General features: G+C 42.5%; 1 protein-coding gene across 2 annotated transcripts in view; it reads right to left on the reverse strand.

Moving 5' to 3' along the window:
• Nucleotides 1-18,698, reverse strand: part of IL5RA (interleukin 5 receptor subunit alpha) — a 39,749-nt gene that overhangs the window by 17,127 nt on the left and 3,924 nt on the right. For both annotated transcript variants that reach the window (XM_073901568.1, XM_073901569.1), the window contains exons 3-9: nt 16,670-16,754; nt 15,051-15,196; nt 13,709-13,847; nt 10,847-11,000; nt 10,585-10,772; nt 8,387-8,532; nt 4,873-5,011 (exon numbers count right to left, since the gene is read on the reverse strand). In XM_073901568.1, coding sequence (XP_073757669.1) covers nt 4,873-5,011; nt 8,387-8,532; nt 10,585-10,772; nt 10,847-11,000; nt 13,709-13,847; nt 15,051-15,196; nt 16,670-16,742 — 985 coding nt within the window. In that variant the 5' untranslated portion in view covers nt 16,743-16,754. The remainder of the gene's footprint in view (nt 1-4,872; nt 5,012-8,386; nt 8,533-10,584; nt 10,773-10,846; nt 11,001-13,708; nt 13,848-15,050; nt 15,197-16,669; nt 16,755-18,698) is intronic.

Below are 18,698 nucleotides of genomic sequence, written 5' to 3' on the forward strand. Positions count from 1 at the left end.
GTGGGATTCATGCACGGAAGGGCAGTGTGGACACCACTAGAGGTGGCCGTGCTGGAAAACACAGTAGAATGCCCTGCTCCTGACAGATGGAGACAGAATCTGAAAGCTCCCCTCTAGCTAGTCCTCTTCCGTCCTTCAGGCTACAGGGACCACCCAAGGGTGAGGTAATCCTGCCCCCCCCCCACTGCTGAGAGCAAGCGGTGGGGCTGCCACGCACTAACCAGCCTTTGAAACCACAAGAACCTGGGTCTAAGGCCACAGTTGACTGACCTGACTACCATGTTTACCAACCCGAAGTTCCCCATTTGCAAAGAAAACCCAGAATCCCCACAAGTTCTCTCGGCCTCAGGTAAGCCCAAGTGGGTTTTTCAGGTTATTAGGTCACCTCTTATTTTTTTTCAACCAGTTTCGTCAGTGTTAATCTCTTACCTCATGAAAGCTTTAGCATTTTCAGAATTTTTTTTTTTTTTAAAGATTTTATTTATTTATTTGAGAGAGCGAGAAAGAGAGAGCACATGAGAGGGGGGAGGGTCAGAGGGAGAAGCAGACTCCCTGCTAAGCAGCGAGCCCGATGTGGGACTCGATCCCGGGACTCCAGGATCATGACCTGAGCCGAAGGCAGTCGCTTAACCAACTGAGCCACCCAGGCGCCCCAGCATTTGCAGAATTCTTTTTGAAGACCTAGGGAAACCGAATTTGGGACCTCTGCGAAGTTTGCCCTTCCCGTTTTAAAAGAAACCTTTGCTCGTTTTCTCGCTGTTTTAGCACAGTGAGAGAACTTAAAAAGAAAGTGTGTGGTGACAAAACAGAAAATAAAGGAGAGAGCACAGGAGGTGTGTCCAGGGCTGAGGGGGAGGCTGCAGGACCTGCGCTTGGCTTCTGAGTCCAGGTGACCTGGGCCAATGTCTGTGGTTCCTCACCCATTCACAGCCTCTTAAAGTCTAGTCAGAGGACAAAGGCAACAAGAAGTTGCCTGTGGGAACCCTACTTCCATTTCAACACAAATTCTTAAACATATCCCTGATATTCTGCCTCAGCCTACCTTCATTAAGTCCTTAAAGGCTCTAGGGTGGGTCACGTGGCTCTAAGAACCAGTATCCCCCACCACTGCCCCAAATTGTGACAGGAAAGCTAAAACCTGGATTTCCTCTGACTGACTCATCTTGTGGAAAGAGAAGCCTCTGAAGGCAATAGAGGACGGCGGGGAAACTTTGCTCTACTCCCGGAGGTACAAATGCTGCATATCTCAAGCCTAAAGAAATCTTTAAATTAAAAGGTGTTTGTTTTTTTTTTTAATTGGTACCTGATATTGTCATGACATAGATGATGGCCTTCAGTTAGGGCCTTCAGTGAAGTCAGGTTCAAACCCAGTCGCTGGTTTGGAGGGCCATTCCTGTGATTGCGGTTAAGACCTGTCTCTGATAAGCAGGTCTCAGAAGGACTGAGCCTGACCAGTGACACGGCAGGAAAGAAATGCAGGGTAGACTCCTATACCAAGCACTCTTTTCCAAAGGGAAGGCTACAGCTGTAGGGCATTTAATTTTCATAATTGCTTTTTTTCATGCATGCTGTGTGAGCTTCATGGAGGGGGTAGGAGGAGAGAGATGTTGGACTGGAGCAAATGGAAGGTTTCATAGGACCAGGGTCAGGAGAGGAGAGGTTTAGATAAACAGGAGACAGCAGAGATAATAAAGGAACAGAAGAATCAGGAAGTTAAGAAAGTCTTAAAAAGGAGAAAGACATGTGAAAAGTGGAAGTTAGCTCTTAAGACAGGCCAGTTGAGGAAGGGCAGTTGATAACGAGTATTGATAAAAATGAAACCAACCGCTACTTCCATTTGAAAACAAACATGTTGCACATGCTGGAGATCCTAGCACAGGAGGGCCCATCTAGGGCCGAGATTCAGGGCCCTTGCCGGCTGGCCCCTCTCACTGCCAAAACTTAGTCTTCCTGGGTCTCACTATTGAATAACGTTGGGCTATCATGGGCTAATGAGTGAACTGAATCTATTCCACTTCACCAATTGACGAATATATCACCTATTTGAGAAAATTAGCTATTAATAGCCACGTCTGGGCCGTTGGATAACTATTGATTTATTTAATATCTCTGGGTCTCCATTTCCTTACATTAAAGGAGTTGGACTTAATACGTGAGAACGAGGGGATATTTGAGTGGGGCTGCAGAATGACAATGGAAGGGGAGGGCTCCAGGGTGCCATACACACAAGGTAAGAGAGGAGGAAGGTTGTCTAAAGGAAATGAACGTAGCAACAAAATTGCCTGAGAGACTGCAAGCTGAGCATAATTACGGTTGCATCCTCAAGGGGTAAGGAAGAGCCGTGCAACATATCCCAGAGGGGCCCAGACTTCCTATTATGTTTATTAATCATCTTGATGAAAATGGAAAGTCTGCATTGATTAAATTCACTAATGATCCTAAACTGAGCAGGGGAGTAAATTCTAGAAACGATGGATTTGTAAGGTGAGTGGTAATATTAATCAGCTCATCTTATGAAAAGGGTGGCAGTAAATGAAATGGGATTTGCCATAGATAATGGCAGTGGGGTATACCTGGGGGGGGATTATAATGAGCCTGGTTCCAAACTAAGAAGCTGTTATTTAGGAAATAATAATGGGAGGAGAGCTCTAAAGTGGAGAGTGAATAATAAATTAAAAACAAGCTTAAAATAAATTCTCATTATGGATCACAATTTCACTCTCAGCACTTTTGTGGTAGGCTGAGGGAGTGTAGAAGAACTTTGGGGGGCCGCTTTCACATTTTGAGGTGAGGGAACTGGGAACTGCGACCCAGAGAGGTTAGGCATGGGTCGCTAGTCAGGGGTGGCAAATCCCAGGCACACTCACTACCACCCTGTACCCTGCCGGGGGTGACGGGAGATCACCACTCCGGAGAGGCCTACACGTAGCCTGAGAATCCTTCACAACACAGCACACGAAGCTGGCTCTGATTCCTTGGCTCATGAGGTGTTTGTTATCTTTTGCCATCTCTCGCTTGGGTCAGCGAGCTAGACATTGACAGAGTCATGGCTAAAAACTAGATTTCCTGATCTGTCGCTTTTGCTCTGTTAAGTTCTAAACCGTCTACAGTCAACACTGACCTGAACCTCAAACACTCAGAAAGCAGAACTGGCTTCGTAACCAGCGTTCTCCTCTTGGTTTCCAACATGCTGGTTTGAAGTCCCTGGACAGCATTTAAAAAAATCTCTGAAGCTCTATGTGTAGGAATGTTGGGGAGATGCTCAGAAATATCAATAAATTCGGAGCCAACGAGTTTTGTGCCCTTGGGGAATAACATACACCGTTCAAAAAAAATGTGACCAAATGTAAGTAATGAAAATTCAGTTCTACCACAGGCATTTGATAAAAGGAATAATCTTGTTAAAAATTTCCTGGGACTGATTAATGTTCCGTTTGTTTTGCTCTTGGTGAGCAAAGCAAATCCACTCTGTGCAGAAGCAGCAGTGTGGAGGGAGGTCCTGTGTGTGCAGGGTCCGGGGAGCCGGGGGGGGGGGACGTCAGCCTAGGGAGAAGAGGAGGCAGGGAAGATTGGCCTTGGCAGAATTGGGAGGGACAGAATTCCTGTCCCTCTTCCCAGGAAGGCTGTGCTGCCCCTCTGAGTTCCAGTGGGGTGATTTGGGGGCGCCCCCATAAGGCTGTGCTGATTGTGTGTTGCACAACTCTAGCTGGGGCCGTGCCCCTTTTCAAGCTCTGCATGGCCGGTCCCCTGGCAGACTCACAGCCGCGCGGCAGTTCTTAGGTCTTTTGTGATCTCACCTGTCTTTCCGTGGAGATCTACCTGATACGGGTCTAATCTGACTCACATCCTCATAATCTAATGGGTCACTGCCCACGAATTTCCTGAAGACCCACCCGTTAGCCTAAGTGAATGCCTTAAATAGAAAATTTTACAACAGGCCTGAAAGACAGGCCTTAAGTACGCTCTTCAAACGATCGTTGGACGCCCCACAGGACAAGTGAGAGAGAACATTCACACGCTCGACCAGCCAAAACCACAAAGTTAGCTCCCTGGACCTCATAATTGTTTAATTTGTCCAGCACTTTGCAGCTTGCAGAATCCTGTCACCCCGTGGCCTCCATCTAAGAGCTCTGGAGCTGGATTCTGCCAACCTCAGTTTGAATCCCATATCTGCCACTCGCTGGGCATGCAGAGTTAAGCAAATTGCCTAAACTTTGAAAGCTATTTTCTCATCTGCAAAATACGTTTGTTGATAAGATTAACGAAGGTAATGCATGTGAAGCATTTAGCAGTGCTTGGCAAACAGCCATCAATAAATGTTAGCTATAGTCATTATTTTTTATTTCACAGTGCCCTGTGGGGCAGGTGAGGTGGATATTATGTGCTTTGTCCTGGGAACCCAAGCAAAGTCAGAAGGGATTTTTTCCAAGGGAATGTGGTCATTACGTACCAAAGCTGGGCATTACATCTGTGCTATGGAAGGACGACTCCCATGTTCCTTCCACTGGTCCGCATTCTCGAAGATCTCATGCAACACTTAACCACATTCGTCCACATCCTCAGGCTGCATGGTTGCAGCGCACACGAGATGGGTTAGCTGCCTTTTCACTGTCTACCTCTGTCCTAAAACGTCGATGGAAACCCAGTACACCCAGGCAATGACAAACACAGGCTGTGAATTTTCTATCTTTAAGGTGCAAGGCCACACCCTCCAGGTTGTGGGATAGCCATCTGAAGCCGAGTGAGCACGGCAATGGTCAAAAGGGCAGTAAACTGAGAGAAGATGAGGCATTTTGGGTCCATGAATGTGTTCACTTTCCAGGATTATCAGTTTTAACCATGAGAAGGTCACTCGCTTTAAAAGAGACTTACCCACATGTACAGGTTGGCTCCACTCACTCCAAAACCCCATCTGTCTGCACACAGAACTCACTGCTGCTCTCACTTGAACGGAATACTTAGAAATATCATCAATTATCGAGATGAATGTATTCGTCGTCATTTTTTCTGTCTAAATGAGGAAAAAAAATAGCATTATAAGAATCTTTGGACACGTAATTTAAGTAACGTCAGTTATCAGAATGGAAGGCCGTACCTAAGTAATGTGACTCACCGTTACCTGACCCATTTAAAATCCATAGGACATACATTGATTTGTTTATTCTAGAAGGCTTCAGTATGGATGTGCCGGCAGCTACCCTCCAGGGCAAGCGATCTCGTAACCAAAATCAAGAAAAAGTCAATCATAACATCTAGATAATTTATCTGGGCCCAGCTGATGTTTCCAGATGAAGTGACTGGAGTGGCCGATGGTAGAACGCATAATCCCCCTCCTCTCGTCCTTCCATATTGTCAAATTACTAAACGATATCACCTGGTTTCCATCCTATTCAGCGGGCATCACCAAACTACAACATGTGGGCCAGTCTGACCCGCTGCCTCTTTTCGTAGGGCCTGCAAGCCACGGATGGCTTCTATATCTCTAAATGATTGAAAAATATCAAAAGTGTATCTCATGACACATGAAACTGAAATTTCAGTATCCACAGGTAAAGTTTTACTGGAATACACCTGTGCCTATTTGTTTACATATTATCTATGGCTGCTTCTGTTCCACAGCGGTAGATCTGAGTAATTGTGATAGAAACCAAAAGGCCTGCCAAGCCTAAAATATCTGGCCATTTACAAAAAAAAAAAAAAAAAAAAAAGTTTGCTGAACGCTGATGTATAGGAATGTCTCAAATAACTGGAGCCAGGGAGGGCGCCATGATAGAGAAGAGGAAAGAGCAAGAGTCCTTGAATCTAGGAAGGGCTGTGTTTGAATCCTATGCTCCAAACTAGCTGCAAGGCAAATTCCTTGACCTCTCTGAGCCTGTTTTCTCATCTGTAAAATGGGAATAACAGCACTGAGCATGAATTATTGAACTAAACGGTATCTTTGTAATTCCAAGTTTAAGGATGTATTGGGTTGAATCCTATGAAAACTGTCAATATTCAACCCATCTTTGAGCAAAAACAGCAATGTTGGTTAGTTCAGTACAATAACGCAGACTCAGGAAATGCTAGTTTGCCACAGGGAATTTGGGCTAACATTGTCCAGTGTTACAGCGAGGCTATCTTCTCACAAATGAGCCTTTCTCCGTTACTCTCTCTGCTGGTCAGTGTCCACACCGTTCACCTAATCCTTTATGCCCCAGACCAGAGATGCATCCCTGACACCTGCATCTTACATTCTTCTGGGTGTGTCTCCTTTACTCACCCCGCCCCATGACCACTGCCTGATTGGTCTTGTTATCTTTTGCTTGGCCATTTGCCAGAGCCATTAACCCCACATGCCTATGTCCACATGGCCCCCTCCACATGCATCCAGCTTTCATGCTGCTACCAAAATTATTCTTTGATTTTGCAGATGCGGTCGCATTTCTGTATTGAATAAAACCCTTCAGTGGTTTTTCTGTGCCTATGACAGTGGTTTTAAGAAGAGAAACCACATTTTTTTTTTTTTTTTTTTTTTTTTTTTTAGCAAAATCTCAGTCATTCGGGGAAAAGTCTCAGTGTAGGATCCAGACTTGTTATCCCAATGTTGGCTTTCTGTCCAGGCCGACTCACTTACTGCCACTTGGCTGGAGGAGCCATGCTCTCTTAAGCCTTTGAGTTCTGCCTTCTGCCTAGACCCCCTGCCACTTTGAACGTGCTTGGCTGACAGGGGTGGGTCAGGAGCTGTTTATTACTGAGCCGCAGGGAGGGAAACACAGAAATCAAAATGACAGTTGCAGAGCTCTTGTAGCAATTTGACTTTGCCACAACATCCAAGCCCATGATCGCCGGGCTTCTCTCTGGGCATATTTGGTTTTTCTGGCCTTTGATTTTTATTGTATTTTACAATTAGAAATTAAATGAGAAATCTAATTAAAAATTGGAAATTAGATTCAAAATTAAAAAAAAAAAAGCCAGTCTTTCAGCATAGGTGTTTGGGGAAGCGCTGGCTACAGAGGTTGGTCTCCTCTTCCAGTGTCACCAGGCATGATTTTGTTCAGTCTTCATAGCGGGGGCCCTCAGCGGGCGTTGCGTTGCCCACCCCCTCCTCTGGACCTCTGTTGGCTCTTCCAGTGACGCGGTGAGGGTGTCCACTAGACTAGGCCCCTTGATGGCAGAGACTGGAGTGGCCGATAGAGAAGTAAGATGTCTTACTTATCTTTATACTTCCCACGTAGAAACCAGTTTGTAAGTATTGGTTAAATCAAAGTGGATGGAAGGGAACCTGCTTTGCCTACTGTCAGTACGATGCCAGTGGTGATCCTAACTTCCCTATGCTCTGCCAGCTTAGTGACTTTGGGCCAGTGGCTTAATCTCTCTGCCTCACTTTCCTGCCTAATGGGAATGAGAGTGACTTAATGGAGTTACTGGGAGGATGGAATAAATTAGCATAATGAAGCTTGACCCAGAGCTGATGCTTCATAAATGCTGGCTGGCTTCTCAGTACCTTGACCCTTGAACTTTTTGTTCTTTAGTGCTAACGAGTATATTTCAGTTGTAGTGAAAAATAGGAAACATAAAATTTACCATCTTAACTATTTTTAAGTGTACAGTTTGGTAGCTGTGAATACATTCACATTGTTGTGCAACCATTTCCAGCACTCTTGTACCCTCCAATACCGAAACTCTGCTCATTGAACAACAGTCCCCATGCCCCCCCTCCCCCCAGCTCCTGGAAACCACCATTCTACTTTCTGTCTCTCTGCATTTGACTACTCTTGGTATCTCCTGTAAGTGCGATCCTGCTGTATTTGTCTTTTTGTGACTGGTTTATTTCACTTAACACAGTGTCCTCAAGGTTCATCCAGGTTGTAGTATGTGTCTGAATTCCCTTCCTTTTTAAGGCCGAACAACAGTGCATTGTATGGATAGACCATGTTTTGTTGATCCGCTCGTCATCTGTCAGGGGACACTCGCATTGTTTCCTCCTTTTGGCTGCTGTGAATAATGCTGCTATGAACATGGCTGTGCAAATTTCTCTTTGAGACGCTGCTTACAGTTCTTTTGGATGTATACCAAGAAGTGGAATTGTTGGATCACACGATAATTCTATTTTTGATTTTTTGAGAAACTGCCATACTGTTTTCCACAGTGGCTGCAACATTTTATATTTACACCAACAGTAGTGCTCATGAGTTTTTATCTGATCTTTGTGTTATCTTGAACCAAAAGTATGTCCTTTCAACACAAAAAGACAGTAAAGTTTGGTTTATTTTTGCAAAACTTGGATGGATATGTTACCTTTGACCTTGTTAGTACCAAGCTATAACCACAGCTGTCACTGAATAGAATTTTTAAAATGTTTCTAAGAGAATGCTATCATCAAAATTGGAATGATCTGAAGAATTACCTGAAAATAATTTTTCCTTGTGTTGTAAATCTTCACTTCATATTCAAAGCAATGATTTGGAAAAGCAGAAATGGGTTTCTCCCACTGAATAGAAAGACAGGTTCCTTCAGTCTCTGCTGTGACATTCAATGGAGGATTAATTCGATCTAGGTTAGAGAATGAAAGGTCAGTAGTCTGGGCTGATAAATCCAATCCACTCACACTCCTCAAGGCATTTCTAAGATACAATCTTCTCAAGTATCTACCCTCGGGATTTAACTAACTGATCCCCAGGCCACAAGACCCCAGTGGCTCACAGATGACTCCTACCTTGTAGCACTGAAGAGATCTCTACTGGAATCTTACAGGATTCCTATTCCAAATGGCACTGAGAGATGGAGTCCCTTTCCCCTTCAGCTCATTGCAAGACCCACCTCACTATCCCTGTTTCTCAAATGGGACCAAACAGGGTCAACCTCATCCTGGAGAGAAATTGCTCTGGAGCTTCCACTGAGCCCTCCCTCTACTGAACCAGGTGTGTGGCCCTGGGTAGTAATTCCCTCATTCTGAGCTTCAGTTTTGTTTCATTTTGTCTTCTTTGCCTTCTTTCAGATTTGTTTGGGGGATGGAGCAGGAAGGTTGAATATTCTCTTGCATAAGAAGAATGGATTGGGCCACATTTGTCTTAACTTAAACTCTAGAGTTCTTTTCCCTGACTTATCACTTGATTATCTTATAGCTTTGAGGTGTGGGTGGAAATTATTTCTAAGTGAGCGTTCTTCTCTTAGGTTATGGGACTTAGATCTTACAATTAATGAATCGTAAGGATAAGCTAAGAATGGGACCTATTGGTTCCAGAGCCTGCCATTCCCTAAGCAGAAAAAATTTAAGAATGTATTTCTTTTAGTAATATGAACAATTTGTCTCAAAGAAATGAAAATCATACAGGAAAATGAATTCCTGTGGTCTGTATCAGGTCGTGTCCATTTTCATATTAATATTTTTTCCTAGGTCTTCCTCAGCATTTTTTTATTACCAATTTTCAGGAAAGTGACATTTTTAGGTCATCTGAGAAAGACTATTGAATAGAAGTGCATAACCTCTTCAGTGAGATGGTTCTTTAAACAGTTCATTTCATAGAGATATAGGTAAATCCTGTCCCTTTAAATAATATTTTTTATATTTATAATTATGTATAATTACCAGGCGTTCTAAGCACTGTATGGTTATTAACGTACTTAATTCTCACAAAAGCCTTGCAGGAATTGTTAATTTCTCCCCATTTCTTTCTGATGAGAAGACTGAGGTACAGAGGAATGACCAGCTTGTCTACAGTCCCTCAGCTAGTCAGTGGGGGAGCCAGGATCCAAGCCCAGGCAGCCTGACTCCAGAGCCCATACCAGTAAATATGCCACAATTGAAATCTTGAGCGTTAGTAACAAGAATGCGACGTGAAAGGCTCCTGATGAGTTTCATTAGTACAAGTATCTAGGATGGAAGGAGACTATTTCTATTCTGAGAACCGAGCAAATGAAACTTTAAATAATACATTTAGATCTGAGAATCATATGCTGAGCAAAACATTTTCGGATCACCCAGAGGAGACAGACCAGAATGGTAAAGGATCCTAAGAAGAAAGCAAGAGGAATTGGGGGTGGGAAGCTTGGGGAAGAGAAATCTCAGGATGAGAAAGCTGGCTGTCTTTGATTAGCTCTGAAACCATTTGGGGGGGTGGGAAGGGATGAGAATTATTTGGGGTTGGTACCAGTCCATCACAGGACCAATGGGCAGAAACTTCATGAAATGAGTCAGAGCTGAGAAAGGGCTGCTTCCTTCAGCAGTGAGTTCATATTCCCTGGTTCAGTGATTCTCCCATGGTAGAGATTCTGTCCCCCACGGGACATTTAGAAATGTTGAGAGACATTTTGTTGTCACAGTGTGGGGTGGGGGGGGTAGAGAGATACTACTGATCTAGTAGGTAGAGACCAAGGATGCTGCTCAAAATCCTGCAAGGCACAGGCCAGCTCCCACAAGACAGTTATCCAGTTAAGAATATCAGCTGTGCCTAGGTTGAGAAAGCTGGTCCCTGTGATTGTCAGGCAGGGGACAGATCGCATTTAGCATCGGAAAATTAGTCAAACTAGGTGATCTTTATAACCCCTTCCAATGCTGGGATTCTGCGATTTGGTTATTTCAGCTCTGAGTTAAGTCTGCCTTACCAATTGCATGCAGAGCAAACAGCTGATCAAAAGGCTTGATTGTAGCATGCTTGCTTGAGCCGTTAGCATGCACTGCCAGGGAGTCGCTCCCTCTGCTACTGATAAAAGTCCTCAGAAACCAACAGGCAATATTTCTCTTCAGCGTGTCTTTCCTATACTCCTGGCACTCTTCGGTCGAGGAGCCATACCTAAATGGCAACACTCATAAGTTTTTAAGACGAGAGGCAACAATGCTTTTTCATAAGTAAACATAGCTACTCACCTGTAGTAGAGGAAATACTGCGTATCCTCAGGGGCATCCTTGCCAACGAGCCAGGTACAGTAAAGAGAAACTTGGTATGGCCTTAAGGGATTATAGTTATTTAATGTGGTGTTCGTAGTACACGTTAGATTCACAATCGAGGTTCCAGGAGACCCTAGATGGTCAATAAGAGGGTCAAAAATAAGAAAACATTGCCATGACAGCTTTTAAATCTTGTACTTCCTCTGAAACTAGTGATTGGGAACATCTTACCATGAAAAAGTAAACATTATCATAAATTTCTAGAAACCTTTTTGCAAAGCGCCAGCTTATTGGGGGGATGAAGCTAGGATTACAAAGCCTGAGTTTCTGGAATTAAACTTTCTGGCTACTTTGGGCTACGGGAGTGTGTCTGCGTGATATACTTGCATGAAAATTAAAGAGCAGTACAAGAGATTGTCATTCAAAGCTTGGTATTCTAATGCCATATTTTTCAACAATGAACTGTGACACTTTGAACCCCACTATTCTGGACCTCAGTTTTTCCAGCTGTAAATGGGAGAGTTGACAGAGGAAGGTCTCTAGCGCCACTTTGCATCCTAGAATTATGTGATTCATTAGGTCGCACCCAATGGTCCTGAATAACATAGATTGCCGCTCCGAAGGAAGTGGGTTCTGGCAGCACTGAAAAATAACACTTCCTTGGGTGCCTGGGTGGCTCAGTCAGTTAAGCATCTGCCTTCTGCTGAAGTATGATCCCAGGGTTCTGGGATCAAGCACTGCGTTGGGCTCCTTGCTCAGCGGGGAGTCTGCTTCTCCCTCTCCTCCCTACTCTTGCTCTCTCACTGTCTCTCTCATATAAATAAAATCTCAAAAACAAAACACTTCCTTGGAGACTCCATGCACACTAGCCTGTTGAAATCAGCTTTACTGTGCAAAGATATTAAGGGGATCTTGTGATTTTTCACCAAACGCATTATGTTCATTTCACCCAGGATTTCTGAAGATTATTTGACTAGAAAGCCTTATTTTCATTTCAAACTGCACTGTCACCATGTTAATTGGGGCTCTTCAGAACACACCATAGTGGAGACACTGGCCTTGTGGTTGCTCACAGGAGGGAAAAAACACTTTGGGCTGAGGGTCAAGGAGGACCTCATCAAAGTGGGAGCCTTGAGATTGAATCTCCAGTGATAGAAGGGGGTCTCAATTCATATTTATCACTGTCAGCCAGCATAGCTCAAGGGGGAGAAAAGACAGACCCCTTTTGTCCACAGAGAAGTTGGACAAAAGGGACACTGTTTAGTTTGTGTTATTACCACGCACCATCAGATAGGTTTTTTCTCTATATTCATATACAACAAATGTACATAGACTTATGTGTATGCCTTGTACTCAGTGTATTAAATGACCAAATATTCCACACCCAAGTATAGTTTGGAGTCTCCTGTAATCTGTTTGTCTCCCACCTCTCTTCCAAGGAATTATGTGGTGTGAATTCAGGTTGATTCAGGAGAGAATTAATTTTTTATTCATGTCACTGTATATTGGCATGCTCAGAGAATAATTAGAATTGCAGACATGTAATTCTGAAAGATGCATTACAGGTATACTCCTGTTACTGAGATGTGGAAAAGTAGTTTAAGGCAAGGCACACAGAGGTCTGTATTTGTGATCTTGTGTCTACCTTGAATTAGTCTCTGAACTTGGAATCAAGGCCATTGTGAATTGGCTGTTCTATGGTCTACGCAACATGTTAGAATGAGTCAACAGCTGTTCACAGGGCTGCTCTCGGTCATCGACACAATTCAGAGAGTGCACAGCCTTTTCATTCAGTGATGTGACGAGACGATGGTTGGACGATTACCCATGGGCCAGACGGGCCAAGACAACAGTTACTAGGAACACTCACGTAACCTGGGACGTGGTGATCCTTCTGTCTTTCCCTGGTGTGGGTGTGTGTGTTTCCAAGGCTTTAATCCCAAGTATCACTGATTGTATGTATTAGAAACCCCAATTTCCCACCAAAGGACAGTGTAGACAGTGGATGCTATCTATCCTCTTTCTTCATGGTGGGTTGTTCAGTGTTGTGACTTCTGTGAACCACCAGCAGCTTCCTTAAATTTGGTACGACAAGTCCTAGAGTGCAGAACGTCACAAACAGGACAGGAGGAAACGCTCCTTCTCAAGTGTGCACTGCTTGTTCTACTGGCTCAATAAAGCAAGAGACACTGTCCCTGCCCCCCAAAGTCTTATATTCAGAGGTGGCAGGCAGGGTATAAAGCTATTTATTTGTGAAAGATAATGGCATATGTGCCAAATGAGTAACACAGCTCATGAATGGGTTTTGAGGAGGAAGAGACTCCTTCAGTGTACAGGATGAAGAGTAAAAGGGCTTTCTAGAGGAGGTACAACTTGATTTGGGCTTTGAAGTATGGAAAGGATTCAGAAAAGCAGGCAGAGAGGAATCCAAGAGAGCAAAGCCTCTGAGGCAAGAAAAAGCTTCTGTGTGTGTGTGTGGGGGCGGGGGGAGGTCAATGTTAGAAATCTGCGAAAAGCAGAGGAATCATGTTGGGTATGGTTAGAAAATGTCTTACAGCCCAATTATGAAAGACCTGATTGGCCTTAATTTTGCTGATGACCCTGTGACTTGGGAGCAGGGGAGTGAGAAGCATGAGCTATGTCTGCAGGGATGCACCAGATGGAATGGGGTGGGTTATGACGATAAGTGATCACAGCCTCGGTTAGGATGTTGATGAGGAGGAAGAATACTTAGCAGAAACTGCTGACGGACTATGAAAAAGAAAAGCCAGTTACTTTTCCAGCTTTGCCTGATCTCCAAAGTCAGGAATACAATACAAGGCTGTTAGGAGCCTGCCTTACCCGGTGGGGCTTTAAGCTCAGCAGAAACCCAGTTGCTTGCCAGGAGGGAGTGGCCATTCCATGGGATGGTCTGCACACTTGCTGAAAAGCCTTGATGAAGAACGGTTACGCGTTTGCTTTCGGTGTTTCTGGTTTCATACTAAAAATAAACCCCACAAGTCATGATGCAGAAAAGGGAAAGAGCATTAAGAGAGCTATTTTAATCCAATAGGCATTTTCTTCCACTTTTTAAATGGCATGTAAATAAAATGCAGGGAAGTAGTTTGTATAGAAAAAAAATTAAGCACATGATTTTACAGGTACATATCTGCTTATCCCCAAGCTCATCAAGTTAGGTAAATACGTACAGCTTTTTCCACACCATTCACACCTCAACGAAGTTGATTTTAAAAAATGAGCAAGTAAATAAATGACCCAATTCTAGCATTTGGGTGTTAAAAAAAAAACCATACAATAATATATAATTCCTCAATGATAGATGAACACATTCCTATAAAAACAAACAAAATACTACGATTAAGGCTCACATTCACTTCAGCCATCACCTCTAAACCCAGTCTCTTCCCCAGAGGTAATTTTCTAAGGGAAAATTCTCTAGAATTCCATATTGACTGAAAAAAATGGCTAATACTAATCGCTTCTCCCTTCATTTCATTTTACTGCACATCTCTTAGGTATCAGATGCTTTAACATAATCCCTGCAGTGGGAAACGGCAAAGCTGCGTCTCTGAGACGTACAGTGACTGGCCCAAGGTTGCTGAGGCAGGAAGTGACTACACCTGGATTCGAACCCCACTGCCTCCCATTTTATGCCCTGCTCTCTTCTCTATCCTTTTCTCTTTGCCTATTTTCAAGTATCAAATCCATTTTACCTTCAAAGTCCCTAAACGTTCTTTTCTTGGTGAAAGAATCGGAGCAAAGTTAAAAGGTTCTGTGCAGCTGTCGAATGCTAAGCAACATGCACAGCACTGGTTCATGGTCATTTCAACAGACACCCTACTCTGCTTGGAGCCTAACAGAAAACCCTTGGGTCGATTTTTTTTTTTTTTTTTGGTAACTTAAAAGTTAATTTGATAGGGAAAATGCAGTCAAAGTTAAAAGTGACTCTAAAGGGCGCCTGGGTGGCTCATTTGGTTAAGCAACTGCCTTCGGCTCAGATCATGATCCTGGAGTCCCGGGATCGAGTCCCACATCGGGCTCCCTGCTCAGCAGGGAGTCTGCTTCTCCCTCTGACCCTCTTCCCTCTCGTGCTCTCTCTCTATCTCATTCTCTCTCTCAAATAAATAAATAAAATCTTTTTTAAAAAGTGACTCTAAAGACAACTGTCAGAATAAATACTTACATCATCTTCTTGAGGAGCATTTATTCTCACGTGATACCCTAGCTCGACATCCTTTGGCTCTTGATCAGGATTTGGTTCCCAGCGTAAAAGGACTTGGGCTAGACCAATAACTTTGATGGTGAAGTTGGCAGGTGGGAGAAGTAAAGCTGTTGATGAAAAGGAGCCACATGATGTTCAATTGTACGGAGGCAGCACTTTTAAATTTTTCAAGGACTTTAGTGTGGAGTAAGGATCTTATTATTAGAGTGTATAATACTGAAATAATTTTGGAAAATTTGCTTTAAAAAACTGCTTTTAACTCCTTATCTTTCTAACTTTGCCCAGGTATTTCCCTATAGCATATACAAGTTTTTACTGAAATATGAATATTTTAATATATCATTCCTTATAACTCTAGTTTTCAAACTGAGGGCCATTATCTATAAATTGGCTAGAAAAACTTACTGGTTTGTGGCTAGAATTTTTTTTTAATGACATGGAAGAAAATAGGATAGAAAATATCAGGGTCCATGAAACATAATTACTATTTCATGAACCTCTTATTTCCACTACATGAATGTACTTAAATATTTGTATTTGTACTGGTTCTTGATGTAAAATTAATTTATTTCTCATTTTGATTCAAAGTCAAAACAATTTGTGAGCAAAACTACTTAGACTTTAATAGAAAATAGGGTTTTTTTCTTTGAACCACTGTTTTCAAAATAAAAACTTTCCTTTAAGCACAGGTGAGCAAAAAGAGAAAAATTACCTCTAATCCTGCAACTGAGAAGAGTGTTAATATGTGATATATTCATTAGTTTTTGTCCTTGGCATACGTTGCTACAACTTGTTAAATTGTTTCCTAAAACTAGGACAATATTGTACACACCATTAGGAAACTGACTTTTATTCCTTTACTACATGGTTAAGATATTTCCATTGACCTTTAATTTTGAATAGCCTTCTATAACTCTGCGTCTATACTTGCCACATACTTGCTCTGTCTATATCGCACTGTCCATTATGGTAGCCACTGGCCATATATGGCTATTTAAGTGTAAGTTAAACCAAATGTTCATTACCTTAGTTGCACAAACCATATTTCAACTACTCTGTAGTCACTTATGTATAATGTCTACTCCATTGCACAATGGGGATATAGAACAGTGTCCTTATCATAGAAAGTTCTCTTAGACAACACTACATATGGACCATATGATAACTTTCTTTTCTTAGGCTCTGTCCTTATACCATATCCATAGATCAACAAGTTTCTGAACTGAAGCGTAGTGGAAGTTTTTATTCTTTGGTTGTGAGGACTTGTAACCAACCCCTTGCATGCGAAGGCATTTCACATGCGGCTGCCAGCTCCAGCTCTATTCCATAGAGCCCGTACACCCACACTCAGAATATGATTTCCCAGTGTAGCATAAAATTGGCATTCCAGCCAACTTTGCTTTCTTAAAGTACAGCACATTGAAAACGTTTGTATTCTGAAAAGAGTAAATATTCTTCTTTTAAAAAAATCCATACATAATTTCCTAATTGAGGGATTATTTAGGAAAAAATAATGCTATCTTTTTTGTAATATACTTTTTTTTAAAGAAACACTACTGAATTTAATAGATGGTACCTACATTTTTTATCGGGAAGTAAGTCTGCTCTTGGTATCACCATAGCCCACAACAGAACCAGTAATGCAGGCGCCATGATAATCACATCCTACAGAAAACAGAAGGATGAAGATCCCAATCACCACCAGTTGCCATTTTTAAGAAAAACTGGAAGCTACCTTTTAATATAAAATGTAGTCCTTTTCCCATTTAACAGTTCTGAACTATCTGTTATGTGCTAGAAATATAAATATGAACAGATGTTGGGTTTTGTCTTTAAAATGTGGAGCCATAGTCTGAGGGGCAGGATGAAATGTAAATGAATAATTGTAGTCCAGTTAAACACTGTTGCAATAAAGGTGTGAATGGGGCACAGTAGGAGCCAAGAGACTTCTGAATTGAGAAGGATTAACTAGAGTTTTTTTTTTTTTTTACGATTGATTTATTTAGAGGGAAAGAGAGAGAGAGAAAGAGGGAGAGGCAGAAGGAGAGGGAGAGAGAGAGTCCCAAGAAGACCTGGTGCTGAGCACAGAGCCCGATGCAGGGCTCGATCTCATGACCCCGAGATCAGGACCTGAGCCGGTCACTCAACCGATGGAGCCATCCAGGTGTCCCTTAACTAGAGTTCTTGACACACCAAGGGGAAAGGCAGTCCTGGTGGAATCCACAGCAAAGGTAAAGTCAGAAGAGCAGAAATTGAGTGGGTGAGGTTGGGTACTGAGTGGGAGACCAGAGCAGATCTTTGAAGAGTAAAAATTCTAGGCACTGTTATTCAGATTGAAAATAAGCATCATTCCAATTTTTCATTAACAAGTATTTAAATACGGGCCAACATGACAAGAAACTTTAAAACAATTTTAATGTGGGAAAGAGACAGTTTGTATCACAAACCTGGAATATTATGGCACTTTAAGCTTTGGAGAGGTTAAATATGTTGATGAATCCAAATAGGGGCGGGCCATCAAAGGAATTAAAAACATAGTTACAGGCCTGAGGAAAATATACACGGTCTTGCTACCTACTTGAAACAACTGGACAATGAAACTGAAGCTAGAGTAGTAATGTTATAATAACTCAGCTATGGCAGTCTGGAAAGTGTGGTTGTTAACGTCAGCATCTTGTTGACACGTTGTCGAAGAAGGGAGTGGATCCCTTGTTGGGAATTATCGATTAGAAATCTTGAGGGTTTCCTCTGAAGATATTGAAAGGCATTTTTCACATGGACGGATTTTAAGGAACGAAGAATGTTCACAGCTTCTCCGTGTTGTGTTGTGTTGTGTGCTCTTCTGGCTTTTACAAAGCAGTTCTTCCTTTTAGTTCTCATGCCCCACCCCCCCGCTTTGATTCAGTGCAGGGTCCACATGGTTATTACCCAAGTGGCAATGAAGAAAAGGAGTCTGAAAGCTTAAATAATTTTCCAAAGATCAAACAACTTGTAGAAAATGGAATTTGGACCCAGTCTTGGATTTACCAACACCGAAGCCTGTGTTCTGTACTAATATAAATGACTTCTAGTTTTCAGTTTAAAAATTTATTTAAAAAGGGGCGCCCAGCTGTCTCAGTTGGAAGAGCATGTGATTCTTGGCCTCGGGGTCATGAGTTTGAGGCCCACATTGGGTATAGGGATTATGTAAAGTACAACATTTTTTTAAAATTTATGCAAATGGGCTGGTATTTAGCAAATATAATGGTAACCACAGAAAGACTTTTGGCCAAATGGCAAAAAAAAAAAAAATTCTTATTATTTTTTAGCTCACTATTTAACCAACTTATTACTTACCTTACTACTATCACTCTTAACTTTGTAATGAAATTAGTAAAATATCACAATATAGAAGGTAGCAACATCATACAAATCATTCAATTTCTTTTTCTTTTTTTTTTTTTTAAGATTTTATTTATTTATTTGAGAGAGAGAGAGAGAATGAGAGATAGAAAGCACGAGAGGGAAGAGGGTCAGAGGGAGAAGCAGACTCCCTGCTGAGCAGGAAGCCCGATGCGGGACTCGATCCCGGGACTCCAGGATCATGACCTGAGCCTTCGGCTCAGGTCA

Source organism: Callorhinus ursinus, unplaced genomic scaffold (assembly GCF_003265705.2).
Source record: "Callorhinus ursinus isolate GAN/ISIS: 27379988/994484 unplaced genomic scaffold, GSC_fseal_2.0 scaffold15, whole genome shotgun sequence".
NCBI classification, from domain to species: domain Eukaryota; kingdom Metazoa; phylum Chordata; class Mammalia; order Carnivora; family Otariidae; genus Callorhinus; species Callorhinus ursinus.